At 52.0% G+C, this 26,527-nt stretch overlaps 8 protein-coding genes across 8 annotated transcripts; 6 read left to right on the forward strand and 2 right to left on the reverse strand.

Moving 5' to 3' along the window:
• Positions 1–870: 870 nt before the first annotated feature.
• On the forward strand, positions 871–3,701 carry QC761_115858 (uncharacterized protein). Its single transcript, XM_062874854.1, has 3 exons — positions 871–1,095; positions 1,175–1,732; positions 1,801–3,701. The coding sequence occupies exons 2-3, from the start codon at positions 1,193–1,195 to the stop codon at positions 3,181–3,183; spliced, it is 1,923 nt and encodes a 640-aa protein (XP_062738055.1). The 5' UTR covers positions 871–1,095; positions 1,175–1,192; the 3' UTR covers positions 3,184–3,701.
• A 337-nt stretch (positions 3,702–4,038) lies between these two features.
• Positions 4,039–7,485, reverse strand: QC761_115860 (uncharacterized protein). The gene is given in 6 exon segments (XM_062874855.1): positions 4,039–4,502; positions 4,568–4,608; positions 4,670–5,254; positions 5,319–5,955; positions 5,972–7,248; positions 7,313–7,485. The coding sequence occupies 3 exon segments, from the start codon at positions 4,819–4,821 to the stop codon at positions 4,084–4,086; spliced, it is 612 nt and encodes a 203-aa protein (XP_062738056.1). The 5' UTR covers positions 4,822–5,254; positions 5,319–5,955; positions 5,972–7,248; positions 7,313–7,485; the 3' UTR covers positions 4,039–4,083.
• A 242-nt stretch (positions 7,486–7,727) lies between these two features.
• Positions 7,728–12,848, forward strand: SKY1 (serine/threonine protein kinase, CMGC). Its single transcript, XM_062874856.1, is given in 7 exon segments — positions 7,728–8,702; positions 8,718–8,851; positions 9,175–9,510; positions 10,327–11,114; positions 11,174–11,508; positions 11,567–12,513; positions 12,528–12,848. The coding sequence occupies 4 exon segments, from the start codon at positions 9,353–9,355 to the stop codon at positions 12,005–12,007; spliced, it is 1,722 nt and encodes a 573-aa protein (XP_062738057.1). The 5' UTR covers positions 7,728–8,702; positions 8,718–8,851; positions 9,175–9,352; the 3' UTR covers positions 12,008–12,513; positions 12,528–12,848.
• A 240-nt stretch (positions 12,849–13,088) lies between these two features.
• On the reverse strand, positions 13,089–15,412 carry IWS1 (Transcription factor iws1). Its single transcript, XM_062874857.1, has 3 exons — positions 14,308–15,412; positions 13,764–14,242; positions 13,089–13,706 (listed from the first exon to the last, which is right to left on the reverse strand). Exons 1-3 carry the CDS (start codon positions 14,824–14,826, stop codon positions 13,415–13,417), a joined length of 1,290 nt encoding a protein of 429 aa, XP_062738058.1. The 5' UTR covers positions 14,827–15,412; the 3' UTR covers positions 13,089–13,414.
• Positions 15,413–15,554: 142 nt separating this feature from the next.
• QC761_115890 (uncharacterized protein) lies at positions 15,555–17,653 on the forward strand. Its single transcript, XM_062874858.1, has 3 exons — positions 15,555–15,900; positions 16,053–17,008; positions 17,067–17,653. Exons 1-3 carry the CDS (start codon positions 15,795–15,797, stop codon positions 17,457–17,459), a joined length of 1,455 nt encoding a protein of 484 aa, XP_062738059.1. The 5' UTR covers positions 15,555–15,794; the 3' UTR covers positions 17,460–17,653.
• Positions 17,654–18,551: 898 nt separating this feature from the next.
• On the forward strand, positions 18,552–21,862 carry QC761_115900 (uncharacterized protein; the record flags this gene model as incomplete). Its single annotated transcript, XM_062874859.1, has 3 exons — positions 18,552–19,337; positions 19,412–20,577; positions 20,644–21,862. Exons 1-3 carry the CDS (start codon positions 19,104–19,106, stop codon positions 21,860–21,862), a joined length of 2,619 nt encoding a protein of 872 aa, XP_062738060.1. The 5' UTR covers positions 18,552–19,103.
• A 228-nt stretch (positions 21,863–22,090) lies between these two features.
• Positions 22,091–22,589, forward strand: QC761_0017750 (uncharacterized protein; the record flags this gene model as incomplete). The annotated part of the gene is made up of 2 exons (XM_062872038.1): positions 22,091–22,397; positions 22,534–22,589. The coding sequence occupies 2 exons, from the start codon at positions 22,091–22,093 to the stop codon at positions 22,587–22,589; spliced, it is 363 nt and encodes a 120-aa protein (XP_062738061.1).
• Positions 22,590–23,477: 888 nt separating this feature from the next.
• Positions 23,478–26,313, forward strand: QC761_115910 (uncharacterized protein; the record flags this gene model as incomplete). The annotated part of the gene is made up of 3 exons (XM_062874860.1): positions 23,478–23,604; positions 23,658–24,300; positions 24,500–26,313. 3 exons carry the CDS (start codon positions 23,478–23,480, stop codon positions 25,560–25,562), a joined length of 1,833 nt encoding a protein of 610 aa, XP_062738062.1. The 3' UTR covers positions 25,563–26,313.
• Positions 26,314–26,527: the final 214 nt, after the last annotated feature.

The following is a 26,527-nucleotide window of genomic DNA, read 5'->3' on the forward strand; positions in this document are numbered from 1 at the left end:
CCGGATATCGGGGGATCTGGAGCACTCAAAAGTAGGTCACCTGCCATGGATTTGACAGACCGCTTGATGTTCGTCTGATATCTGTGTGATATTGTTGAATTTCTTGTTGAAAGTACGAAATCAACAATCCTGGTAGTAATTGTTATCTACACAATAAGTTACCCCAAAGCGTGTTTCCTTGCCATTCTTTCATCGCTTCTCCATAACAATAAAGAGTTGTCTCATCTGCTACGATAGAAAACCCAAGTAAGAACAACAGTGATGAGCTGCTATACGCATGGAGCCGTGATAAATCAAGCATGTAGTCTCATTACCAGTCTCTGTAGTTGTTAAGGTGCGTTTTTTAAGGTGAATGATGCCCATCACAGGTCAGTGGCTTACATAATCATTTCATCTGAATAGGGGTAAAAGGGTTAACTACCTTGTTACACAGGCATTTCACAACCTCCTTGAGTACACTTCACAAAATCACAGTAAATCTCCAGCCATTTATAATGAGCCTAACCATGCTGTGAATGTCCGGCTTCATCTTGTCGTTTATTTTTTGACAATGAATCAATGCCCTGTACCTTAATGGGTATTTTGATGCCTACAGGCGTCTCGTTTCTCATAATTTGGCTACGTTACATACGGCAGTAACGCATCAATAACCATATTTTATGGAGTCGAGAGAATAGCGCCGCTGTATTTCCTGCTCTCGGTTCAGTTTCATTGATGTCGGAGACTCATCATTTCTTCGTGCAAAGTGAATGAGAACAACTGATCCCCGCCCCCGTGGTACAAAGGCCCCAGGAATACGACATCTGGCCCCAAGTTCAAACCCACTGACCTAATTTGTGGGTCGAAACCTGCCTGGGATGTGCATATATTATTTTCTAGCGGATTGCTCTTTCTCAAACTCTCCCTACTACTCACCCAGCACCCATTCACTACTTCTCAGGCATTCCTAACGCCCACCATAAGCAGCCAAGCTTTGTCCCGAGACGATTTTCTCCTCGAATTCATTTCATTGGCGGCCGCTTGCCCTGCCATTTTTACTCGGCATCCTTGTTGGCGGTCGCTTTGTCGTCGACCATTCTCGACAGCAAGACAATCGTGAGTTTCGTATCTCTTTATCCTACGAGGCATCTACCTCAGGCTCTTGATCAATTCACTGACAATTCAATCTCACCAGATCCACAAACTCGACAAAATGGGCCCACCGATTCCAATATCTCAAGCAGCCAGAAAAGTCTACAATGGCATTGAATATTTCTATGGATTTCCAAACTCGGAGCAAGTTTTTGTCCTCAACCTCAACACCAAGTTGAGAATGTTTACAAAAACGAATGCCTGGGGCACTGTGTCAAGGTCCGAATTCAAAGAATACATAAGTCTTTACCCAAGACTCTACCAGGTTGCCAACACCTCGAGAGATCGAATCCAACAGTGGCTTCATGTTGGCTACAACCGAGCGAACTTTGAGTCCTGGGGTCCAGACTTTCGCGCCTTCCTCCGTACTGAGGCTGAGGATCAAAGTACGAATACCCGAGTGAGAAAACCGGGGATCCCGCCCCAAGCCAAGTGGCTGAACGAGGAGCACAAAGAGCGAGGGGCAGCGTTCGACATACGAATGGGGAGACAAGTTCAGGAAGAGGAGGGAGATGATTCTGTGATGGGGCCAGAGGATGAGGAGGAGGTCACGTACCAGCCGGATGAGGACCAAAACGGCGGCGAAGAAGATGTGGAACAGGTAAGCATCTATTCAGAGCTTCCACACCTGCCCATCCTTGTTGAGTGTATCAGCTGACATCCACCCAGGCCCGTAGTCATGTGAATAGCTCGCAAAATGGTACCCACGCCATCCAGCAACCCAGAAAAAGAAGGCGCGAAGAGCAGTCAACCTCGACCCTGGTAGGTACGCCGTTTCCAGAATCGATGGCGCATCATTATCAGCTGGCCAATTCGTCGCAGCAACAATTTGCACTGAGAGAACTACGGAATGCTGCGACCGGGTTCAGGACCCTTCATTCAGAGGTTCTGCGAGTGGCTCAAAAGCTGGAGCCCGGTGATTTCCTCCGCCCCTTGCTGTCGCACATTGCCAATTCCACGACCTTGGAGGTGGGTGCTGCAGAGAATGCCGCGAGAATCTCGTCTGAGCTTATGGATCATGTAGCCAAATCTCAGGCCGAGGGGGGAAGAAGCGGTGATGACGAGGACCGAATCAAGCGCGCGCGGTCGAGAGCTGCCTATGAGATGCTCCCCACCGCAGCGCCGGCAAACAGACTCCCTCGCCGCCGGAGCCAGCAGCAGCAGGCGAATCATCCAAGCATCATCCGCGAAGACAGTCAAGCCCCCAAGGCTGACGATAATGTCCGCAGCCTAACTGTCCCGCGTGAGAGGTCACTGTCCCTTGGCTACGAACTGCCAGATCACCTGGCGGAAGCATACCAGCCCCTCTTTGAACCGAGTAGCCCGATTTACTTTGGCCCCTTGAACAGCCTTGCTGGAGAAGCCAGTTCTCGTCCTAACACCGCCAAAGGTGCTCAAAGTAACCACCCACACAACCGTGGGACTCCGGCTCCCGTCCCAGGCGCAAGTTCATACCACCGCGAAGCATCCATAGAGGAGTTCAGACCGCCCATTACAGCGAGAAACACGAGCGCCTTGAACGGCCCTCAAGGTCACCCTTCACAGGCGCAAACAGCAGCCCCTCATTCCCACCACATGCCGGTCAACTCCATCGAAGTGCCTGGGTACCTTCCCTACCACGCCAACAACAAGTATCGGCCCCCTTCCCAGCCCCATTCAACAGTTTCTTACGCTTCCGGAACTGGAGCATCATCGTTGCACAGGCACCCAGCAGTAGTCGAACCAGCCGCACCCCCTCCCGCGTTCTCCCCCCCGAACTTTGGTCCTGCTAATTGCAGGAGCACAAGACAAGCAAACAGAGAACTCGGGACAGCTCAGCGGCCAAACCGGGAACTCCCACCCCCAGCCACCACCATCTCAACCCGCCAAACGAGACAGTCCAGCCAGCAGCCCACGTTGTCATCCTCCTCCGCTTCCCACGCCCCCCTCCGCGCTACAGCAGGGCAACCAAGACAAGCAACCCGTGGCAATCAAAAGGGAAAAACAAGGCGGAGAGTAGAGGTAGAAGACGAGGACGAGGACGAGAAGGGGCAGGGGAACGGTGTTGAGTAATCTACACCCTTTCCTATTGCCAGCAGCTGTTGGTGTCTTCATGACTACTTAGCAGCACCACAGAAAAAGGACGGATCAAAGACTCAGGGGCTGACAAACCGGGGCATTGAATGTTTACTGTTGTGTGTTTCTGTTAAGGGGGGGGTGGAGGGGGGAGGAGTTTTCTTGGTATTATCTTTCCCCATGGCGATGGATTGATTCATCTTGTTCTGTCTTGTTCGGATATATGCTTTTTTGTTGCTTTTATTGAGGACAACACAAGACGGGGTGGGTTTTTGTCCTATTCTGCACACACACAAAAAAAGAAAAAGGGAAGGCGTAATACTGCGGTGGTTTTATTGAGGGGATGATGAGGGTCGATGAGGACGACAAAGTGGAGAGTTTTTTTTTCTTTTCTTCTGGCCGAGAAACCCTGTCATCATTGTTGAGGTAGGTATCGTTATCACCATCTTAGATAGGGATTATACCAAGTGTAGGAAAATCGACTGCAGCAGAAGAATGCGACGAGCAGTTCTATACCTTGGTTGTTTTCGGGAATTTATTGTCGTGGACCTGTTGCTGTTGACATGATTGATGTCAAGTGTTGCTGTCTCCAAGTCAACAAAGAGACAGAAAACACAGCGATCGCCTCACACCTGTAAGCAATGGCTCTCATATCACAGTATCGACCCCCCTGCCCAACCGAGTCAACCAAAATGTCACTATCAGAAACGGTCCCAGCCCTGTCAGCTGCTTGCCAAAATCCCCTCTGTATTCCCATTACCTATTTCCCACACATTACAATAATATCCTAGATTTTCCCCATGTCGTACACAACATAAATACCCCCTTGCAATAAACACAAAACTAAAATGCCCTAGTTGATATCCCACTATTAAATGTCAATATATATCCCACTTATCATACCCAATCTTTATGCCTAGCCTTGGCCAGCAGCTCATACATGGCCCTATCCTGCTTTTTGTTGCTCGTGATCGACGATATGGTAGTGCCTTGGTCGGAATCGCTCTTCTCGCAGCTCCCTCCGAGCGTACGCGTGCTCTTCTCCGGCGGCCCCTGTTGGGCTGGGAGAGTGAGAATGCTCCTATCGTTACGGTTATCATCCGAAAGGTCCATGTGACGTCTTCTCTGTTCAGCCACTGGCGACGGCTGCCGGTCAGGAGAAGAGCGATGGAGGTTGGTACCCACCCTCGCGCTGTCTTCAAGATCGCTGGAGTGGCGGAGGTTTTTGAACAAATGCCTCAGCATTGGGATCGAGGCTGCCTTGATGGTGCAGGCAGGCTCGATGAAGCCCCAGAGGACGAGTGGAAGGGAGTTGTCTGCGGGATGTGGGTTAGTCAATGTTGTTGTTATTGGGGGGGAGGGGAAAGCAACGCGGTCTCACAGCTAAAATCGTTTTCCTCCAGAACCTTTACGGTTGTTAATCTGAGAAAGATGTTAGTCTCTCGGTGGGAGATAAGAGCAGTATGTGACGAAATAGACTTACTTGACAATGCAAGTGATGCCGGCAAAGATACCCATCGACATGGCAATGGCGACCCCAATCTTCTCTCTGTTGTACATATTATATCGCAAAAGAAGTCTCCAGGGGAGTAGGGCAAGCGCAAAATCACAAAACGCCGAACATGCTGGAAACATAAACAGGTTAGGTCGCTGGCTGAACAATAAGACTGGGGTTCTGTAGGAGTGGTGGCCTACATCCGACAAAAATGCTAAAGTTGATGGTAAACTTGACCGGCCAGCATTCCCCCGCTATCTCCGGGCGGTATGTCTTCTCCACGGGGTCACACGAAACCCAAAAGAAGATGGCGCTCAAGTAGTGGGTGATGTTGAGAAGGGCGAGTAGCCCGTAGATGGTCCATCGCATCCAGGTGTTCGGGCCACACAGCCGCAACAGTGTAATGGCAAAAGAGGTTTTGCTGCAGGCCACTGAGATAACTGATGAAAAACCGGATATATTGCTAATGATCCAGAAGACGGAAAAGTTCTCTGGCGGGATCTGGGGAGCCCGCAGACCGAAGCCCAGGAGGACATTGGTGGAAGTAGTACAGCAACTCAACAAGAGCATAATCTTCACAAACACAAATCAGCTCATGGAACGGCGGTGTGACGGGCAAAGAAAAATATTTCCATACCCATGAGAAGATGATGAAATAGTCATCCCACCATAGTGCTCTTCGTCGAAAGGTTTTGCTGTATATCCGTAGGGCGAGGAATATTCCGGCGACTCCCGTGAGCGGCCAGAGTACTGTGTAAATCGTGATACCCTTTGGGTTCTCTGACAGAGGGACCTTGGTGACCATGGCGGGTGTGTACTGCGAAGCCGGCAGCCAGGCGCAGTCCAGAGGTTTAGCCGGGCCGGAGCCAAACCCGGCGGCGAGAGGGCGTGGATGGGACGATTATGGACTATGGTCTCTCTGTATCGCCCGGATCATGTCGTCTCTCCTGTCTAGTACCGCGTATCTATGTGGTGGTCTTGTAGTCGTGATTCGTTCCTCATTGGCAGCTCATCGCAGTCCCAGCTCGGTGGCTGTGTGATCCCTCCAGAAAGTTGCAATTGCGACTTTGCAGAATGACGAGCGGATGGTTCATGGAGGACCCTGGATCTGGGGGAAGCAAGCGGGGACCGCCAGATTTAGTACCTGCCAGGGGTGGGTGGTGTCTCCGAGGGAAACGCGATCGAGTTGCCCAGGCTAGCCAGCCAGCACTTGCAGGTCCACTGGAGGTCTGGCAGCTGCAGAAGACAAACCTGGGCTAGAGCGGCTCACCGGCTTGAACGGGGTCCCTCCCACACGACCTACACGCGACATGCCAAATCGGAAGCAGCCGCGGTCCATCTTTTGTGCTTGGGGCGCTGGGTTGGTGACAGTTTGAACACCCCACATCCGTGGCTGACATGCATTGTCAACCAGCAGAAGGGACAATTGCAATTGCTGCGCGGTGCGGGTTGTCGTCAGGGTCTGGCGTAGCATTTGCGATGTCGATTTCGTCGGCCCGACAGTCTGGGTCGCAAGCGATCAACATGGGAACACCGAGCAAGGCTTCAAACCACATGGGACGCCAAGGACGCCCCCCGTCCAGTGCCTCTTAGTGCACCCTCCATACCACCACTGCGTGCTGCGTATGGTGAGCACTGCGTAACCTCAGGAGTATCTGCGGTTCCTGGGGAGAGATGGGCGAGGTGGTCGATTGACTGGTAGGCAGTTGGTAATACGGCGCAAGATATCGATAGACACACCACAAAGCGGCCAGTCAGGTGATGGTGGAAATTGGAGAATGCTTGTTCGTGTCCACCGAACAGCCCTCATCAGCATCAAGAGGTCAAAGCGCGCAACTCGTCACAACCAACAGCACGTTTTTGATCTGACGAGTCCAGGAACTCTACTCTGTAGGTACATGGTCTTCATTCGGGTAACGACCTCGCGAGTTTCCGGTTGACTGGTCTTAACAAGCTACCTATTCTAGAGGCCGCACGGAACAACGGTCCTTAGCCCGGACGCGGTACAGGGCTCGGACAACGTTCATCATCTCAAGATGCCCACGCTTTGAAGATGATATCTGATCTATTCTTGTCGTGCAAGCTTGAATCACACCGGAAGGGTTATGAGGTCCAAAACAATAGGTGACCCAAGCGAAATGGCACCTCCACAAAAAGCTAGAAGCGATCGATCTTGCAGCACTATCTTCAAATTTATTCATGCGGCAACTCGCTACCAGGCAATCATAGGACACCATCTCTGGCTTCCAAGAGAGCCTTACCGGAAATCCTAAGACATATTGACAAGCTAGCTGTAACCGAAGGGTTTGTGAGATTCTATAGGGGGCTTTTAGGAGCAGCCAAGCGACGAGATTCCCAAGCCTAGAAGCTAAGTCAATTTAAGCTTCATGGGCCAATCGTGGCTCCATGTTTCGAACAACACAATGGGTCTGGAGAAGGGCGAAAGGCTTCTCTGACATCTTTTTGCTGGGTAGAAGCAATCATGGAACTGCCACCTCAAGACTTCGAAAATGAGTAAAACTTTGTACAACAGTGGCTGGTTGGTGGTTGGCTGGTGGCTGGTTTCCCTGAAGAGATCATCAATCACTAGCAAACCTTTCACTGGGGAATTGAGGGTAGCGCCTGACCAACCTTCTGCACAATGATTATGATTGTGCATTAGTCTCATCACTTCTCACTTGATCCGCCACCACACCAATACACACACGAAGAGACATGAAGAATCCAGGTAGGTATCTATCCTTCCAATATCTCTGCTCCAATATACAGCGAGACACTCACTCGGCCATTCTAGTTTTTCCGGCATCAAAGACAATTACAAACCGAAGTGCCAAGGACTCTTCCGACATCTGGCGAGCCACTCAGGAAAATGGACAAGTGATGTGACGATATGGATTGTCCATGGACTGGTTTGGAAGAGTTGGATCGTCTTAGTGTAACTGTACCTGCACATAATCGAGCCTTGGCAAGGGGTAGCAGCATACATATACCTCAGACGGATAAATGGGGGTCGTTTGGCTGCACAAACACTTCGTTCTTGAAGATGGCGAACACCACATAGGTATTTCGTACAGTCGTTTGATCTGGACCGAGAAACTGACGAGATAAGAAAACTCGCTACAAACTCACCTCTTGGATGGCCGACATCAACTGCCACGAGCTTCTCCACTATCTGCAATCCCTGTTCAGGCACAAGCCTGGCTATGATGTCAAAGAAGGCAAGGTTCCCATCGATAAGAACTCCAAACTGTTCCAAAAGTCTCCAGTTGCGCAGTTGGCCGATATTATGATAATTAACGTGACCTGTGTCAAAAGTGAGAGTTGCTTAGGAGCTGGAAAAGGGTGTGCGAAGGTATCACGTTGCCGGAACAACTGGCCCAGAAGGAAAGTTTCAAGTTGGCGGCAGTGAGCTCGTGCCAAGTTTTCTCAATCGCACCGATCGCAAGTTCGCATCCAGTTGCCAGACGCAATCGAGGGGTTTCCAGGTCTGTCAGCCTCCCAAGATTCCTCGGTCAAGGGGTGCTTCCAGTTTCCATTCCCTACCCGAAACACCTCAGCTCAAAGACTCGCTTCATGTTGCTCTTGTTTGCTCAACTCTGCTCTCAAGAATCGTCATCCAAGGAACTTATTCTGAGCACCAACCAATTATTCATTTGCTCCAGGGACTGCTCCACCATCTACCCGACTGTCAGGGCCACCACCAACTGGACTCTTGTTGAGTTTTCTGGGCCAGCCATCACATCAGGGTATCCTCCATCGCAAACCTACATCACAGTGCAGCAGCGCGCGCACGGCATACACAACCCGAGGCACCGTTTTCCCGTCGATGACGTCCTAATCAGGATTTTTACCACACACTGGAGCCCATCCTTTCGTCTAGAGTAGGTTTCCATCAATTTCTTATGTCTGCACCCTGAGCCTTGAAAAAAGGTATGCCCACCAGCCCCGAATTGCCCCTCATTCCAAGCCTCCCCTCCCCCGATGACCCATTGCCCTGTCAGCCCGCCTCAATCCAACCCGGCTCAATCCAACCCGGCCCCGCGCCCGAAACCAGCCCGCCGCCATCGACAATCATACAGACACGCAACAAACACCTCGACTAGAGCTGTCGCGTTCCAGCCGCAAAACCGCACTAATCTATCGACTAGGTGCTGGTCTTGTGCTGATGAGGTTGGTTCACCCTCGATTTGCGCTGGGATTGAGACACTGCTGCTGCTGCTGCTGCTGGGAGGGGTTGCATTTTTCCGCGCTGTGAGGCATATGGTCGCTTGCTCCGCCGATGAGCATCCACCATCTTTCCCCCATCGCCAGCCAGCCGACCGGCGAGAGACCAGTCAGAAGCGCATCCAGCTTTCTGCCGCGACCTAGCCACCTGAGCTTCTCTCTCCCTACCGGACCACCCGCTCGCTGATGTTGGATCACTTTTCATACATATTAACCTCTCATGACCCAATCTTCTGGGCAGCAAAGAGCTAACTAGAGGGCATTCTTAGACAGACATTCGACATCCTTTCTGTATTGAAATCATCGGGGCCCTCTTCAACTCCCGAATACCCTCTGATTCTCCCAAGGCAATAGCATTGCCGTGCCAACCAACCGCCAGCCCAACGACCGACCCTCTTGCCTACTATTTGGCTTGGCTATCGAGTGGGAGCTTCGCGATTCCACACAATGAACGGATCATCACAACAACCGAAGGACGCTACGGCGCAAAGGCCATCATCAGCTGCGACTGCTGCGAATGTTGCGGCCGCTAACGGCAGCTCTGCGCTCAACAAGAAGAGGAAGAAGGACGGACTGAAGCCCATCATCACCACTGAAGGACCCGGGTACGTGCATTTTATTTTCTCCCAGGCTATTGCTTTCTGCTTGTTCTTGTTTTTTCATCCCGACCGGGAGATGATGCCGGCGCCCTGCTGGGAACTGGATGGTGGCGGGGACGATGGCCCGAGGATGGGGTGCTGTCGATGTTCAGGCTGCTGCGCCCAGCGAGTCTAGAGATGGCGGGGTGCGGGCAAGGCGGGTCGCAGAGGGGAAAGCGCAGCAGTAACAGCGTCCATGCGTTGGGCGCTGCGACATCACGCAGAACAAGCGGGCGGCGCATGGTGAGTGGGCGGGAGCTCCCAGGGTAGGTAGGTGACGAGGGACGGACGGGACCCGCGAATATTTTGTTGTGCTGTGTGTGGCTCTAGTGAGCTGCAAACAGGTCTTGTATCGTCGCACCATCCTCCGACCCCCCTCTTACCGCCTTCCGACTCCCTTTCCCACCCGCCCGCCAGACGAACTGCTGCCGTTGTCGTCAATCTGTATCAACACCAACCAGCACGCCTCCGATATTTTGACAGTCTCCACTAGCGCTCGCCTTGCCCAACGCTCCTCGAGATGAAAACGATGCTAAAGACAAGGTCCCCGCTTTTTCCTTTTGTAACAAAGCCCGCCTTCCCCATTATCGGGCCGCCGAAAGTTCGGCACCTGTGCACAAACAGACCCGCGCCCAGCCAGCGTGCCCGCCCGACCCCGCCACCTGCCTTTGCTGCTCTGCTGCGCTGCGCAACCCTTCTTTGAGATTGCGCGATTGCTTCTTGCCGTTCATGTTGATGCTGTCATGGCATGTAGACCCTCTGCTTACACGTCTCTCACTACAGGGCTGCTCATTTAGCTTCAGCAATGTCGGGTTCGCCCACGTCAGTCTCCTCCCCGGAGGACCCCGCCGAGAACACGGCGGATGAAGAAGACTCCGAAGATTACTGCAAAGGAGGCTACCATCCCGTCACGGTTGGGGAGTCGTTCAAGGATGGGAAATACATTGTGGTGCGCAAGCTAGGATGGGGTCACTTCTCGACCGTATGGCTATCAAGAGACACCACTACCGGCAAACACGTCGCTCTCAAAGTCGTCAGATCTGCCGCCCACTACACCGAGACAGCCATCGACGAGATCAAGCTTCTCAACAAGATCGTCCAAGCGAACCCAAACCATCCAGGTCGCAAACATGTCGTTAGTCTGCTGGACTCGTTCGAGCACAAGGGGCCAAACGGTACCCATGTGTGCATGGTGTTCGAGGTGCTGGGCGAAAACTTGCTTGGTTTGATCAAGAAGTGGAATCACCGGGGCATCCCAATGCCACTCGTCAAGCAGATCACTAAACAAGTTCTCTTGGGACTCGACTACCTGCACCGGGAATGCGGCATCATCCATACCGACTTGAAGCCCGAAAATGTCTTGATTGAGATTGGGGACGTGGAGAAGATTGTTCAAAAGGTGGTCAGCTCCGACGCCGGCGAGAAGGAGAACAACAGGAATGGACGTCGGAGGCGTAGGACGCTTATTACTGGCAGCCAGCCTTTACCCTCGCCGCTGAACGCTAGTTTCGATCGCGGTTCGATTTTCCCCTCGCCTGGGGCGCCAAGCCTTGGCCAAATGCTTCATGATGGTGAGCACAAGCACTCGTTGAACCTCAGTTATTCACGCCAATCACTAACCATGACGCAGCCGACTCAAAATCAAAGGAGCCATCTCCTAAACGGGACAAGGAAACCGGAGAGGACAGGCAGGGCCAACGAGAGAAAACCGCTGATATCTTGACTAAGGAAGTCTCGGGTATCTCGTTGGACAAAGCCACGCCTCTGTCAACGGCAGGTGAAAAGCGCAAGGCCGATGATATGCAATATGACATTATTAGTGTCAAGATTGCGGATCTAGGCAATGCGTGCTGGGTCAATCACCACTTCACCAATGACATCCAGACTCGCCAATATCGATCCCCAGAAGTCATTCTGGGCGCCAAGTGGGGGGCTAGCACAGATGTCTGGAGTATGGCGGCCATGGTATGTTAAGAGTGCTGTATCATGTGTTATGGTGAAAGCATACTGACGGTTATACCAGGTCTTTGAGCTTATTACGGGCGATTATCTATTTGATCCCCAGTCGGGAACCAAATATGGAAAGGACGATGACCATATCGCTCAGATTATTGAACTTTTAGGCCAGTTCCCCAAGTCGCTGTGCCTTTCGGGCAAGTGGTCACAGGAGATCTTCAATAGGCGCGGTGAGCTCCGCAACATCCACAGGCTACGCCACTGGGCTCTTCCAGACGTACTCAAGGAGAAGTATCACTTTAAGGAAGAGGACGCGAAGAAGATTGCCGACTTTTTAACCCCGCTGCTGGAACTCACGCCGGAAAAGAGAGCAAATGCTGGCGGGATGGCGAGCCACCCCTGGTTGGAGGACACACCGGGGATGAAGGGGATCAAGATTGAGGGGGTCGAGGTTGGCAGCAGAGGAGAGGGAATAGAGGGTTGGGCGACGGAAGTAAGAAAGCGGTAGAGCCGGATTTTGGGTAGCACTCGAGAAGACGATAATGACCAGGGCTGTTTTTTTTTGTTGCGGGAACAATGATGTGGTCGATATACATGAGGATAAGTATACAAAGGAGCCAAATGGGGTTTGGGGCGGGGGGGATGTGGTTTTGTCAAGCGGGATTTGAAGAAAAAATCAGTCTCGATGTTCTCTCTCTGTCTCTGGGGTGGGTTGTGGTTGGGGCTGGGGTTGTGGCTGTGTATTCTGTCATGTTGTTGTTTTTTTGATGTTGTTTTTTGGCCTTAAACTCCAGCGAAATTCTGTTTGCGATTCTGAGACTATTTTTGTTTTCTTTTTTGTTCTTGTCTTTATTTTTTGCTGTGCTCTCCCTTCCTTCCATGTCATGATGGGTTCTGCGGTTGATGATCTAAGGCAAGCAAAGCGCATGCATGCAGGGCAAAAAATGAATCGTTCGTTTTGGGATGTTTTATACCTTGTTGCCTTGTTGTTGTTTTGGTTAAGAAGGGAGGGAGGGGAAAGAAAGGAGGGTGACGGGGCGGGTTTAGATAGATGAGAGAACGGTTTATATTGAAGAGATGACGACCCTGTTTTTGAGACACTACTTACCTTATACAACATGCAGAAAGAAGGGTTTTGATTCTGTGGTGTTTGTCTATCTGGAGTTTATATATATACACTGGGATTTTTTTTTTTTGGGGTTTGTTGTAGCAAAAGGAGGTTTGTATGTTTTGCGAGGTGAGGAGAGGGAGAGGGAGTATAACAAAATTAACGATTTTTGTTTTTGCGTGGGGGATATGAGATGGAGTAAACACCGAGATGTTTAAGTGCTACCCTACCTAGATCCTGGTGAAGTTGAAGGCAAAAAGACCACCATTAACAGAGCTTCTATATCACCCACAAACCACAGCAGCATGTCGTCGACGAGCCTACCCAGAAAAGACAGCAAATGCCCTCTCGCGCTGAACAAGTGACGCGAAGCTACCCTCGAGATGGACACTTCTCAAAGCTTCCCTAACATGTAAGCAACAAAAAGACAGCATTCTCAAGAACCACACACACACACACACATGATACGCAGAAAAGACGTGATGGATAAATGCATTATTATTTATTTCCTCTCGGTTCAATCTCAAAAGTCGCAACGCCGACTGATCAACCCTTCTCCAAACTCCCAACAGGTTATAATTTCCGTGGTTCTTCTGCCTTCACCGTCTCTGGCTTTTACTTTTTTTTTTTTTTACATTATCATGATGCACAAAATCCTAACAGCCGCGACTTTATCAATTTGCTTCGCGGAAAAGGAATAAAACACCGAATGCTGTGGTAGACACATACCTACCTAGGCTGAAAATGCAGATGTGCGCCTTTGCAGCCTTCACCACCCCCACTGCCAACCTCTTTCAGACGCTCGGCCTAAGCTTTCCTCCCCTTATTCTTCTGCGTCATCTTCCTAAACGCCTCTATGCCACCAGCACCAATGGGCCTGTGTTCGCTCGACCGAGCCGACCCATCGTATGTGCTGCGTGGAGCAATAGTGTAGCTGGTAGGCAGACCAGCAGGTTGCGCGCGGTTGGTCTTGGTCTCGGGCGCAAGAAGTCTCTCGCGCTCAAGCTCGAACCGGGACTTATTGCCGGCTGGTCGCTGGGTAAGCGTAATCTGGGAGCTACCCATCGCTGTTTCTTGACGCTGAGCCATTTTGGCCGCACTGTTTAAGCAGAACGTTAGTAATGTTTTGACACAGACTATTTGGATGAATACGTACGCAATGTCAAAGTCGCGAGTCTCGATTTGGCGTTTCTTGTAATCATCAGTCCTTTTCAGGATCGGACGACTCCATTCACCCACAAGACGCTCTGCAATGCGCTTGATGCCAATCTCGGGTCGCTTGCTTTTGGTATAAAAGTAAACCACCTTGCCAATGCCGCTGCTGAGAAGCACCTCTTTGTTGACTGGAAGCTTGGTGAGAGCGTTGAAGATGTCGCGCTGAATATTGTAAGCGGGGAGACTGCCGTCGTTCAGGGGCTCCAAGAAGTATTTGACAGCCTGGAGGAAATTGGTTTCAGGGTCGAGAATGGAATCTTGAACGGCTGTCCGGTTGAGAAGCGCTGTGACTTGAGGGAGAAGTTGAAGCTTGTGGGTGGCCGCAATGCCATCCTCACGGGCTTTGTTGTCAGCCACACAGGCGTTTTCCATGGCGACTTTGAGATTGGCAATTTGTTCATCGATTTCGTCCTCGAGATCCTGGACATGAGAGTTAGATACAGAGACAGGGCTGAAGTCACCAAGTCAACAAGAAGCAAACATACGATATCATCCTTCTTGCGTCTCCGTTTGGTAGTGGGTTTGAGAGCGGCATCCATGGCACGCTCGAGTGCCCGACGCCGCCTCTCCTCTGGTGTGAGATTCTCCTCTGGAATCTCTTCTTGCCTGGGAGCCTCCTTCTTGCCTGATCGGCGGCCCGATTCACCTGCGCGCGCCTTGCGCGGTCGACGGTCACCATCCTCGATAATGTCATTCGCATCCAGGTCGTCATCATCCTCTCCTCTTGTCCGCTTTTTTGGCCTGCGGCCTTCTTTAGGTTTCTTGTTGGTCTCGCTGTCGGTGATCTTCCTTCTGCTGGCTTTAAGTCCCTTGGTAATATTCTCGTCGATGATAATGTTGGACGTCTGTCTCTTCTCCATGTCGGGTTCATAGTGCTCGAACTCGCCTTCGTCGATTTCGGAAAGAATGTCATCGGACTCATTGCCCGCATCACCGGCGCCATCGTGCGAGTCCACGGAGGCGTCATCCCTGTGCTCCTGGGGCGGAGAGCCAGCGTCAGACATGGTGCTGTATTGTGAGATGTGTGGAAGGAGTTGGTCGCAAAGTCGCAGTCAAGAATTGGCAAGGCTGAATGAAGGAAAGTTCGATGGTTGGTTTGACTTTTACGATGGCAAATTTTCGGTGCAAGCGTCAAGCATCAAAAAAAAAGTCTTCGAAAAACCACAGGAAGAGCCTTTGTAATAGATGATCTGGCGACGATGGAAACGCTGGCGATGGTGTTTGGATTCGGGAAAAAGTGGACGAACTGATCACGGTTTATCGACAGCCAGGCAACTTTGAGAGTGGCCGACGTGATGAAAGGCGTGCCAGGTGCAGGGAACCGTGCAGCAAGTCGGCCGGAGTTTTCCCGTGGGACTTCGCTGGGGTGGTCGTTATCCAGGCCCACGGTCCCCACTTGCAAGTCATCAAACACTTGCCACACTTTCAACAGCCAAAAGTCGTAACTTTATCGGGTTTAAACGTAAAAAGACGGTTGCAATTGGGAGAGAAGTGCGTATAGCGCAAAGCGCTACTTAGATTGATCACTATCGATTTATCTGCTCAAAGAAAGGCTGTTGACTTTGGCATTGTGAGGATTTTAGACGGCCCGTGTGTTTTAAGATGACTGTGAGTCTTGATTGGTGGGTGTAAGCCTTGGCGTGGACCTGGATAACGAACAGCCTTCGCGGTTGAAAGACACAGCTGGAGGTGGAGACGGAACAGGCCAGGGCTGACCTGATGTGGGCCGTTCCAGAAAAGCCCAGCTTATTTGCCAGTATTTACATTCGCAGGCTTCCTTTTGTATTGGTTGCCACTGACAACAGCAATCCTCCATCAAGCTCTCTACCTCCCGTCCCAAGAAACATTGTAAAAGAGTACGCCGCCCATCTCTCCACACTCCACCGGCTGCCCCGAAACTTTATGCGATCACAACACGAAGTCTGTTTTACTGCCCAACAGTTTTCACTTGTCTGCGACCGCATCTTGCACCATGGACCACCGAGGGACGGAAGGCCTCATGGACTGGGAGCCAGAACGCAAGCATGCTATTGACCCCTCCAGTCCCTTCGCAGCTCTGCCCAAAAAGTTCACCCTCTGTAAGTTCTCCTCCATTACTCTCGCACTACCCCGCCTGCAAAACAATAATGACCTTGCCGGCTACATGCCAACACATCAATTTTCACCTTTTTATACAAGCCCTTCAGCGTCAACACGATGGCATCAACTGACCGCGCGCCTTTCCCCATAGCTTCATTTGAAACACCCGTCTCACGATTCAGCAAAGTCAGCAATGACCCATTCGCGAGCGCGGTGCGCAAGAGCTCACCACTCAAACAAGACCACCCGGCCCCCCCACATGCCTCATTCTTTTCGCCGCAGCTACAGAACAAACCATCAGGCCCCGCGTTTCGGAATCCAGCGTTCACCACACCGCAGAAACGCTTCGAGGATGTACCAATGTCCGAAGTTTCTGACGCCGAATCAAGTCCCGCTATGACCGACACTTCGATTTTGCCAGCCGACACGCCAGACATTGAGCACATCGGGATGAAGTCCGCTGCCACCCCCTCACCCATCAAACTGATGTGGAACCGGAACCTGGATCGGAATCGAACTGCCGGAAAGGGGGAGCTCCCTAAATCTGCAACTCGTGATAAGGTCAGGAAGAGGAAAAGGCTTTTCGGCGACAAAGATGTCGGCAGTGTGAGGTCCCGCCTCGCCCACGACTTGGATGACTCAGATAGCGATATTCCAGAGAGCTCTAAGGCGCTGGTGACGAGTTCAAAACAGAAGAAGGATAAGAAACGAGGCTGGTTGAGCAACTTCCTCGCGACTCTGAGCGACAACCCCAATGCGCCAGCTATTCTGTCCAGGTGGTTGCAACTTGGGGCAAATATCCTTCTCATGTGCCTTGCATTCATCATTGTCTTCGAAATTATCAAGCAAGTGCGGTCAGATTTATCGCACGAGGCTGACAAGGCTATAGCGGCATTGCAACAGGAGATCAGGCAATGTGCAGAGCAGTTCACCCAGAATGCTTGCTCGCCCAAGGCAACTCGCGCACCTTATATGGAAACAGTGTGCACCCAATGGGAAATATGCATGCAACAGGACCCTCACGGCATTGCAACCACCAATATCTCGGTCCGCAAGGTAGCTGAGATCCTCAACGAGTTTGTTGGCGTTATATCCTACAAGACCTGGGTAAGTTTCTGTTGCTTTCGCTTTGCTGGGCCCGCGTGCTCTAACATGTTGGTACCAGGCCTTCCTTCTTACAATATTCCTCGCCACCCTTCTTGCTACCAACATGGGCTTTGGTCGTCTTCGGGACACTGGCTCGTTCCAACATCCCCGTGCACCGGCACCTGCGCCCCCACTACAGTCACCTCCAGCTATGGCTCCGATGCTTCCAGTCTCGTCGGATGGCTTTTTCTGGGCGCCTGTCGGTATGACACCCAAGAGTGTACGGAAACAACTTCTCAGCGAAGAAACAGAGACAGAGACCGATAGCACCCCGATGATGAGAGCCATCATGCCGCCACAAACCCCGTCAATGAGGAGGAGTCCCAGCAAAGAGTATCGAGATAGGGAGCGAGAAAGAGACAGAAGTCCGTCCAAGGGTTTCAGACAAAGAAGCCCCAGCAAGAACTACTGAACGAACAACACACCGGTTTCTTTTGTTTATTTTCGCCATCGAGTTTCTGACAAGTGCTGGCAATTGCTGCCACGACCGTGTCACTGCATGTACTTATTCTTTTCTTGTTCTCATCTTATTCTGCTTTCATAGGCACTTTGGGAGCACGGAGTCGGCTTGGTATGTGGGTTGGTTGGACTGGTTACGTTGGCGTTGAGCAGGCGTGCTCTAGTGAGGGTATTCGACATAATTTCATTCTGTCCCTTATACAATGCACTTCTATGACAAGTCATTGTGCTCGGATGCTGGCTCCGGATGCGGCCTCTATCCACGCCTCCTAGGCTTCTTAGTCGAGACTATATCCGTCCTTATGAAGTTCCAGATTTTTGCGCCCGCTCTACCAGCACTCTGAAAGCTTGAAGTCTAGCTTCAAGTCGATGGGTGTGTACTAATCCCCACCATTCTGGGAGCTGACATGATGCCAAGTTGAAGGTCCCACAGCGGGCCGAGACTCGCTGGCACCCCGATTGGTAGATTGACGTTGAAATGACGATTGCCCATAACGTCACTTACACACAAAATCGAAAGCCTAGATTTGACATCTTACTATTCGGGAAGATTTGAGACGTTGAGGCGCAGTTCTTACCAATATTTCAGAGCTAGTAATTCCAGTGTGCATTTCTCTTCTCGAACCCCGTTCTGTTTCCGGAATGTAGCAGCGAACCTGGAAGCAAGACAGCTAATCACCGATTTTCAAGAAAAAGGGGCGGTTCATTTTGACATGCAGCGTCGCTTTGAGGTCACTCCAGACGCTGACTGGCTGCAACAGGACGACTTGCTTCGACCAGATATCTTACCGTAACCGCCGTGCCAATTGCTATGTAATTTGGATATGGTGTATACTTGGATATAAATAATCTATGCAGAGGCAGCATTGGTCTATCATTGCCATGTATGCCACTGTAGATATCATAATACAAGAAACCTCTTTCATCTCTACGTTGATCCTAACAGAAGATATAGTCACCCCCACATGTATGTGGGATGGTGGTCCTAGCTCCCTGGGGTGTGGGGCCGCTTTTCAAGGTTGGACCTTTAATTGTTCTGGTTTTTCGACCATGATCCATCCAAGCTCTTTGCCAGCCGGTTTCTTAAGGACGCGGTCGTCGAGCTGCCCAAATTGTCATCATACAAGACGCAGCACTGCAAGGAGCCCCAGGCAAGCCCGAGCGCGCATTGCGTGTCGTTTGAGTTTGGCTTTCGACTCCCCTTCTCTATATTTTCCCCACGAGGCGTCCCATAGCCACCCAGCCCTTCGAACTGCCCCAACTGGCCTATCCGGCATGAGTATTCCCACATGTCGTCTTCACATTCTCTCTCGCACCTCCAATTCCAGCACGTACGGGATTCCTTCACGACGCAGACCTGTCCGGACAGCCCTCAACCCATACGATAGCAACTTGGAAGGAGTACGAGTCATCAGTCCACATTTGACGCGCTCTTGCACAGTCCGATGGTCCAAGAGCTCTGAGCCCGCCACTCGGAATCTGTACAACTAGTGTTCCCTGTTGTTAAGCATGTTGGCGCACATTACCGTAGCGTTTCCAGATATTACCTTGCTGGCTCCGTGAGGCGGAGAGACAACGATCATAGACGACGGTCGCCATGGATCCAATGGACGAAGACCCGGACGGCGGTCACCCCGGGCCCTCGCTGCCACCGCCCACGCCCGGTGGGACCAACCCTGCGCCAGCCCATAGTTCGTCGTCGGCTGCTACTCCATCGTCTGTCTCGGCGGTTGGTCCTGCTTCTCAGCACTCCGGCGTGTCCAAGAGGAGGAGAGGTCTTGGGGTTGTGACACCGAATGCTTGCACCGAATGTCGCAAGAAGCGTGCAAAGGTTTGTGCTTCCAACTGACAATCGTCGTCCTATAGGTCCTGGCCCCTAAGCTGACTGTTGATGTCACCACCTAGTGCGACGGGCAGAGACCATGCGGTCGATGTAAAACTCAGAAGGACGTGGAGTGTATATATGAAATCCCGGTCCGACAGTCCAAGGAAAACCTTCGAAACGAAATAGAACAGCTCCGGAAGGCGCAGCGCTGCAACGACAAGGTCTTCACGGCTCTCACCCGAAGCGACCATTGGGAAGATGTTCTCAAGCGGCTGCGAAATGGCCAAAGTGTGGAAGACGTGTCCGAATGGCTGCATAGTCTTCACTCGCAGCAAGGGGCTGGCGCGCTTCCTCCCATCAGCCGCATCATGGGCTCTGCGGGCGTTGGCTACGGCAGCGTGCCTCCGCGCGGACTGACTGGGTTTCCTGCTGGACCGTCGACCGGTTACATGCCGTTATCTTCCGCGTACCATGCTGTTAGCCCGGTGTCCAGCCATGCCCCGTATAGCACTCAGCCTGTAGACCACCAGAGTCCTTGGGGCGGTCATTTTTCAACCCAAAGCCACACTACCCGCAGTGATTCGACCCCAGACATAATGAACTGGAGCTCTTCGGATACAATTCGACCGCCTCACCACTCCCGAGTAGGGTCGTGGATTGAAAGCCAGGGCACTCCTCCTAATCCTGCTCGATTTCGGGGACTGGATAGCGTCTTGATTCCCGGCTTTGAAGGGATACGGGTCCCGACGGCAACATGGACCAATATAACATCAGACCCAGCCCTTGTTCAGCATCTTCTGGCGCTGTACTTTTGCTGGGAATATCCCACCTTTGCGTCACTGAGCAAGGAGCATTTTCTGCGAGATTTCACCGACGGCCGGCCAAGATTCTGTTCCTCCATTCTTGTGAATGCGCTGCTTGCACTTGGGTGCAGATTCTCGAGCAAACCAAACACTCGGTCCAACCCAGATGATCCCCACACATCTGGAGATCACTTCTTCAAAGAGTGTCAGCGCCTTTTTCATCTGGAAACTGACCACCACAGTTTAACGACCATCCAGGCCCTTGGAATAATGTCCATCAGAGAGGCCAGCTGCGGCAGGGACTCGGAAAGTTGGTATTACGCTGGCCAGAGCATTCGTCTGGCTATTGAGATGGGGCTTCATCGTGTGGAAGACGACGGCAAAGATGACGACCTAGCTGCTGTCCAAGCAGCCACATTCTGGGGGGCCTTTGCCCTGGACCAGTAAGAAATCATTTCCACTTGTTGTTTTGCTTTTCACCCCTTTAGGAAAACTAACGTCACATTTAGCGCATGGTCTTTGGCGACTGGAACTCTGCCTCAATGCTCCTGCTTTCCACGGCTCCCGCCAAAACCCGCGATTATAGACGACATTGAGGCCTCTCTGTGGATTCCCTATACAGATGATGGTAAGGGGATCACCATACCCGGACCACCAACAACCGATGGAAGGCTAAACTCAACATCAGGCACACCGCTCGAGAGGTCGTGTGAGCAGCCCTCGAATGTACGGTCGGTCTACAAATGTTTCTGTGAGCTCAGTGAGCTTGTTCACCAATCCCTGTACATTATGCATTCCCCTGGGCGGCCACTCACCAGCAAAGACCTGCTTGCTATTTACACGCAGTATTTGGACTGGTACGATCGAATACCGGAGGTTCTCCGCCTGGGCCACAACTTCACCCCGGCGGTCTTGTTTGCCCAGTACGTTTTCTTGTTGGTCTTTTGCGTTAACTTTTGGATTCTTGCTCATACTGTTCTGTTTGGCAGCATGTACTACCATTTTGCCATTCTACTTCTGTTCCGGCCATTGATCAGGCTTCGTATCATTGGCTCGGGGGTCTCTCCCCGGGACGTGTGCTCCCAAGCATCAGACGCCATTTCTGGCCTTCTGCGCTCATACTCGCAGCTGTACACGCTGAGACGAACACCGTCATTTGTTCCCTACTTTGTACTTACCTCGGCAATCATGCATCTTGCCATTGGAGCGGCACGGTCAGAGGAGAGAAACATGGCCCCTAAGACCGGTGGCGATCTTACCCAGTCTCTCAAGAGAGCGGCACAAATAGATCCCGGTGTTGCTGATGCGCTCAGCCGCGGTATTGCTGACTTGACAGAGATGGCACCATGTCATCATTTTGCAGAACAAGCTCTCAACATTCTCCGGTTTCTTGCCAAAAAGTGGGACATCAATGTGGACATACAAGTTGCTAAAGGGGAAGCGAACGTGAGCGCGGAACCAGAGATGATCGATTCAGCAACTCGCCCATCAACAAGCAGCCTCAACTTTTTTGCCCCCAACTTCGCCAAGTCTGACTTCAACTGCACGTGGGGCGAAGGCGACGGAACGGCACCCGGAACAGGGAAGGGACAAGAGGGCAAACCGGCGGGCGCCGAGAATATATCCAGTAGCATGGAGAATCCTCTGTTCTGGCCCTTTCCAATGCAAGGCCGTCCGATGTTGGCCAGCGGGAAGGAATTGGAGGAGGCAGGCTTCGAGCTGCTGTAACAGCACACCCGTGACTTTGCTGATAAGTCATAGGTCACAAGGCCTCTTGAGCTTGAGATCAGTGTGTCCAAACAACTGAAATGGGATGGTCCAGACGTGACTTGTGGAACTTGTGTGGGATTTTTGAAGCATCGGTTGTCATTGCTGTGCGGCGTTCAAGGCAAAATGTCCGGATGGCACAGCGTTTGGCTTACGGCAAGATACCCCGATATACACTAATAACAAAATATGAGAAACAAGACATCGCCTGTCCCTCTCCCGTCTTTACTGTGGATCCGTCCATACCCATTCCCAGGAGTCCTAAGAGCCGCAAATAATGGTTCCCTTCTCTCCCGTTCCCCGCTTCCTTTCGGGTGGAAGGTTGGGGCTGGCACGGCAGGCTCGGTGATGTTACCCAGTCGTCTTTCGCTCCCCGAAACACCACCCGCTGATGGGGCACGGCTCACAGTTGATACGGAGAGAAGAGGCGGATGCAGCTTGTCCGAGTCAACACGCAATAGGAAGCTGCTGGCTCGGAGGTGGCTTAAGTCTAGAGGTAAGGCAATGCACAAGCCGGTCCAAGTTGATCGGGTTTCATTCTTTTCTTCTTCCACGATATCGGGCCCAGGCTTGGTGGCACCGGAGGGGCCCGCAACGTTGTCGTTATTACACCCACATTAGCAGCCCCTTAGTCCCCCCTGCCTACACGTGGTGTCTGGGGTCTGATGAAAATCTCTTTGAGTCTTGAGGGGGGACAGCAGGTTCTCGATGCTGGGCGTGATGATGGGATGGATGTGTGGAGAGATATGAGACTCTCGGGACAACCCTTCGCAACCCCTTCTAATAAGTGTCGTCGTCGAGGGGAAGCGAGGCCTGAGGGGCAAACAATGGACGAGGGGAGCCAACATCCCCACACGCCTGGTGATTGGATGACAGGCTGCAGGCTTGGTGTTTCGAAACGCCAGAACCAGCAGCTTCCATGGTGCGGTGTTGCCTCCAGGGGTCGTTTCAGGTGGTCAGCCCCTCCAAACGCTTCCCCAATCAGAAAGGCTTGTCTTTGCTGAAGAAGCTTGGGCGAGCACCTGCCCTACGATCTCCCGCACCCTGTCCTGTTTGTCTCTTTTTTCGCTGCCAGGTGTGCGGCCCAGTGCCTGCTCGAGGTGTCCTTTTTGCTGCTTGACTGACGTGGTTGCCATTGCTTGTTCTCACAGTGTTATTTTTTCCCCCTTCTTGCTTCCATTTTGTTGCTCCCCCGATGCGTCGGTGCCTCCGCCCAGACCAATTCCACCCCCCTGGTCCCTGTCTTGTTGGTTAGAGTTGCACCATCCGATTTCCCTATTCCTATCAACACAAGACAAGAGCTCGAAGCTCGTCCCCTCCTCGTATTATATCCTCCAGTCTCCCGCCAGGCACGCGCGCCTTGTCGGCTTGATCACCTTTTTTTTCCTCCTTTTCGCGAAATCTTGCAATTGGCAGCTGCCATGACGGCCTGGTAGACCGGCCGCTTCTCTTCTTCCCACGTTTACCTTTACGCGTCTTCAATTCGAATTGTTTTCCTTGCCTTCTGAGCTCAGTTATTTCCTTACGTTTCAATTCCTGCCTTAGCTACAGCTTTTTCATCTGATCATCTTTCTTGATGGATCCGTTTGGGGAACCGGCCGCCGACACCTTGGCCGCGGCTCGTCTTCACGTCCAAGCCCTGACCGACTGTGGATTACCCCGCGAGGCTCTTTTGCGGGCTCTTCTGGAAAACTATGGCGATGGTATGTTGGCGCGCCAAGTTGGCGGTTGATTGCGAGTGTTAACGTGAGAATAGGGTCATCAACTGGGACTGGAGCCACCACCGTGGCGCCTGTGGGGATGGAGATGGGCGGCTACTCTCAACAATCGCAACAGCAGCTCCACCAACAGCAACAACAGCAACAGCCACACCCACAATTACAGCAGCAACAGGCGCTTCCTTCACCACAGTTGCCGTCGCAGGTGAACCAGCCAATCATTCCGGGGAAAATGATGCAGCACAACTTTGGTTACCATCATGGCACACGGCTGTCGATATCGACTACCTCGAGCTCGCAGTCATCAGCTTCCGGGAGGGCCAGCATACTATCGACGGCAACCACCATGAGCTCCGTCTCGTCTCAAGCAGCAGGAGGACACGATGTTGCGCCGCTTCCCACGCCGCCTACGCCGCCCGTAAAGAGCAACAACCGGGGCACTTCCAAACCGCAAGGCGCATACTGGTGCACCTTTTGTGACGTTGCTTTCCAGCGCAAGTTTGACTGGAAAAGACACGAGGACGAGTTCCACGAGAGATATAAGCGCTATCCGTGTCCCAACTGCAATCGGATCTTCTGGGGAGCCAATACGTTCAATCAGCACCACAAGAACGCCCATGGCTGCACGACATGCCCGCACGCGGATCGGGTGGTGCGCTACACACAGCGCAAAACAGCATGGTAAGTTCCGCCCTTCATTTTGCTTTCTTATTTCTGCGCCTTCAATGTTTGTGAAGGTGGGGTAAGCAGCAGGATTTCTGTCCCGATCCTTGCTCAGCTGCCCGCCCCCAAATAAGGCTGCCAACATGGCGGCCAGAGTTGAACACTCGATCTGGTCAGTGAAGCGGACCAGAACGGACCACTGACGTGCTGTTTTCAGGGCCTGCGGATTTTGCGGAGGTTTTCTTGCCAGCCGCGATCGGTATTTCGACCATGTCGCCCGCCATTATGAGGATGGATGCAACAAGGGACACTGGAACCACTCACTCGTAATCTACGGCCTACTTCACCAACCTTCGATCAGCAATGCATGGAAGGAGCTCGATGCTGCACTCTACGGTCATTTACCACGCGATCAGCAGCCAATGCTGGAATGGGATGCCAAGGTGACTGGCAATGCGCCCGGCTTCCTGGAGGGTGAAAGCCCCGGCAAACTCCAGGATTTACTCGAATTCTTTAACGAAAGTAACGACGACCCGAGATTTCTTGCACGACTCGCCCACGACCAGGCGAAGATTCGATTCCGGCATGAGGTACTGCAGCCTGGCGGCATGTCTCCCACCGACATGGCGTCACGGCCTATTTCGGAGCCCCCGAAGCTGAAGACCTCTGCTTCAGCTCAGACACTTTTGTCAAACAAGCACATGTCCTCGCCGCAGCCCTCGGGGGGGTCCGATGGGCCACCACCTGCATACGACAGTAGTTCTGTACAGCATGTCTTGAAGAAGCAGCGAAGCATGGCTCCTTCACTGGATGCATCGTATTCGAAGCCTCATATGTTTAGCACACCAACACCGCAACAACAGCCGCTGCCACAACCACCACAATTACCTTCTCAAAAGCTGATTAACAACCCGTTTCTTACTGCAGCACCGGAACCTCAACCTCCCAACCTGCTGGGGATTCAACTGGAAACTACGGCGTCTGGAGGATTTTACGACTTGACGCTTACACATGTGCACCCGCACATTCAGGGGCACAGCATGAGTGATATTACACAGCAACAACAACAACAACAACAACAACAACAGCAGCAGCAGCAGCAGCAGCAGCAGCAACTATCGCCGCAAGAACACCAGCCACAGTTCCTGCCACAGATTAACCCGATCAATTTATACGACGACTGGAGTAGCATGGTGGGGACGATGGTAGACGACGGGTCGGGGACGACATGGTGGCAGACGACACAGCATCCAGGTACACATCAAGGACCACCGCAGTGATTTTTCCGAGTCGCTCTTCATATCACAGCACTGTTTTTTTTCCCCGCTACATCACAAAAACCTTTTTCTTTGTTTGGAAACCCTCGGATTGGGACACGGTGCTTGAAAACAGGCAAGGCGTTATTCTGGGCAGCTGTTTCTCTTCTTTCCTCGAATACCCTTCTGAACATTTCCCTTCTTATACTCCCCCTTTTGCGGGCCTGTCATTACTATATCATTTTTTTTCGCACACTTTTGGAACCCTTTACCTGTCGATTAGGTTGTTCTTTTTTTTCTGGTGTTTTTTGTTTTGGATTTTGGACCATTTGGGTTTATATACGACATGGGTTGGACAGGAAGGAAGGCAAGGCATTGGAGGGGAAATGGGCGGAGGTCAAGCAAGCAAGCAAGGTGAATTTTGCGATGGAGGCATAAGTGGTTTGGGAAAAGGGTGTGCGGAGGTGGTGAAAGTTTCTGGATTTGTTCCATTTGGAGATTAGGCGTTCCATTATTGTACGGGAGATGAAAAAGTCTGACCGGGATGGCGAAAGGAGAGGGTTGTGGGGTTGAGAGAGAGGACTGGATGGGGAAGGGGGGGACAGGGGATGTTTTTTTGTTTATATATTTGCTCCGGTTCCCAAAGCATGGTGTGTGCCCCCCTTGGGAGCCTGGAAAGCAACGTAACGGAGAGATTTCGGACTTGGGGAAAATAAAATTCTTGAATCTGTCACCTTTGTCTTTTTTCCATGCTGCAATACTGGATAGATCCCGGGGCCACAAGGAGTATGATGGGACGGATAGATTGTGTATACCATGTCCCAATCTCGGAACCGTTCCAACACTCGGTACCGATATTCATCAACTGGGCAGACTTTGCTAACTTGGGGAGGAATCCACAGTTTGACCGTTGCCCAGAAGCATGTGATCGACAGATCTGCCTTGTCTGCCGGGCGCGGTGGGTTTTGGCGGTGGTTGTGGAGAAGAAG

Source organism: Podospora bellae-mahoneyi (genome assembly GCF_035222275.1).
Source record: "Podospora bellae-mahoneyi strain CBS 112042 chromosome 1 map unlocalized CBS112042p_1, whole genome shotgun sequence".
Classification (NCBI taxonomy): domain Eukaryota; kingdom Fungi; phylum Ascomycota; class Sordariomycetes; order Sordariales; family Podosporaceae; genus Podospora; species Podospora bellae-mahoneyi.